The 1,695-nt window shown below is 40.6% G+C and overlaps 1 protein-coding gene across 1 annotated transcript in view; it reads left to right on the top strand.

The window, feature by feature from the left end:
- The first annotated feature begins 398 nt into the window (after positions 1 to 398).
- PDGFD (platelet derived growth factor D) overlaps positions 399 to 1,695 on the top strand; it is a 323,815-nt gene continuing 322,518 nt past the window's right edge. The window contains exon 1 of the mRNA XM_088456654.1: positions 399 to 938. Coding sequence (XP_088312780.1) covers positions 827 to 938 — 112 coding nt within the window. The 5' untranslated portion in view covers positions 399 to 826. The remainder of the gene's footprint in view (positions 939 to 1,695) is intronic.

Raw genomic sequence — 1,695 nt, 5'->3', positions numbered from 1 at the left:
AAACATAATGACAGTTATCGCCTCCCACTGCCCACAATAGTAACTAATAGACCTTTAATTTGGAAATTAAATATAACTTTATCTAACATATTATTTGCATTTTAACGTCTTAATGCAGAACAGAATGGAAAAACTCTAAAGAGGTGAAACTCCTTTACAATAGTCAATAAAGCACCTTTGTATTAGCATTGCAGCTTGCGCTGATCTGCTAACATTCACAGAAATATATTGTGTGTGATTTCATGAATAAGGGGCTGAGGTTTCCCTTCCAAGTCTTGGCTTTCCTTTGATTTAGTAGTTGAGAGAATGTGTTTAAAGCGATTTCCCTGTAGTTCTCTCTCAGCCCCTGGCTTTTTTCCTGTTGTTCTCTCAGCAGTCAGAGTCCTGTTTCCTTCAAGGCTCTCACAGAAGGGTTTATCCTCATCTGGAGCACTGAGAGAACACACTAAGTCCAGCTATGTGCTGTTTCTGCAGAAATGCATGCCGTACAGGGGGAGCTTCAGAAACTCTAGTTACCAGCTGCAGAAAAGGTCCTGCAATATACAGCTGCCTCCATTAAAGAATAGCAGGCACACCGCAAAGGGCTGCTTGCTGCAAAAATAAGATTTATTTTTTGGAATCCTGCCTTGCTGCTGGGGATAGTGCTGCACTAGGATAACTGCAGTATACAGTACCAACCTGTTACAACTGCCACATATCCTAGAGGTTCTCTCACTGCAGTTAGGGGAGGAAAGGAGACCCTGGATAAACTCAGAGAGGAGGTTATACCTAAAGACCATTAATTCATCCCCTGCTGATTATAAACAGTGTCTTTCAAGGAATCCCAATGCGGTTGCCATTGCTTTTCACCATAATCTTTGCAAACTTTTGCAGTCAAGGAATTTCATCCCCCAGTGGAAACCAGAAAGCACAAAGACCATCCAACCTAAAGCGAGATGGTAAGTATTGTGAGAATTCTTTGTTTCTGTCCTATGGTGTAAGTTACTTGTTGTCTCTTTGGCAGTGCTGATGAGTAATTTATGGGAGAGTTGTGCTCATGACTCAGATGTTAGATCACCTTTACTGTCTCATAGATCTGCTGTGGTTTTCTCTGGGTATGTTTTTACTTACAATCTCAGCATGTGCAGTTTACAAGTTATTCCTGAGTTTAAACTTATGTCACGTTGTGAGCATTCCATGCAAAGCTGTATGCATTGTACTGTACTGTGTGTCTGTGACTGCTTCATGATATTTCATGTACAGTACATAGGGGCAGTGCTGTTTTTGGAGTGGGTCTCAGGGGTACGTAGTACCGGCACTTTTGTTTTTTTCTTTTGTCTAATTCTTAATTCTTATAACTAGTTCCAGAAACAGGAAATCATTTCATAAATGAATAAAAAATAAGCATCTGCTGACTTATCTAGAGCCTGGAAGCTACAATAAATGTTGTATTAACTTGTAACTTTAGGTGAGTACTGGTAACTTTATTCCAAGGACCTGCACCTTTCTTCATGGCTATGGGGGGTCCTGTCCTAAGGAGAGATAGGATTGGATTCACATGATACATCTCTTATACACACTGGAAATGCTGAAAAGAAAATGAAACAGTTAAAAAAAATGTTAGCTATGCGAGGGGGGCAACACAAACTCACACAGTGATCCAATTTCACAAGCTGCCAGGTATGTGTGCTGGAAAGTTTGGGATCTGCCATGGAA

Source organism: Taudactylus pleione, unplaced genomic scaffold (assembly GCF_031769625.1).
Source record: "Taudactylus pleione unplaced genomic scaffold, aTauple2 ptg000711l, whole genome shotgun sequence".
NCBI classification, from domain to species: domain Eukaryota; kingdom Metazoa; phylum Chordata; class Amphibia; order Anura; family Myobatrachidae; genus Taudactylus; species Taudactylus pleione.
This window is presented reverse-complemented; position numbering and strand designations above follow the sequence as displayed.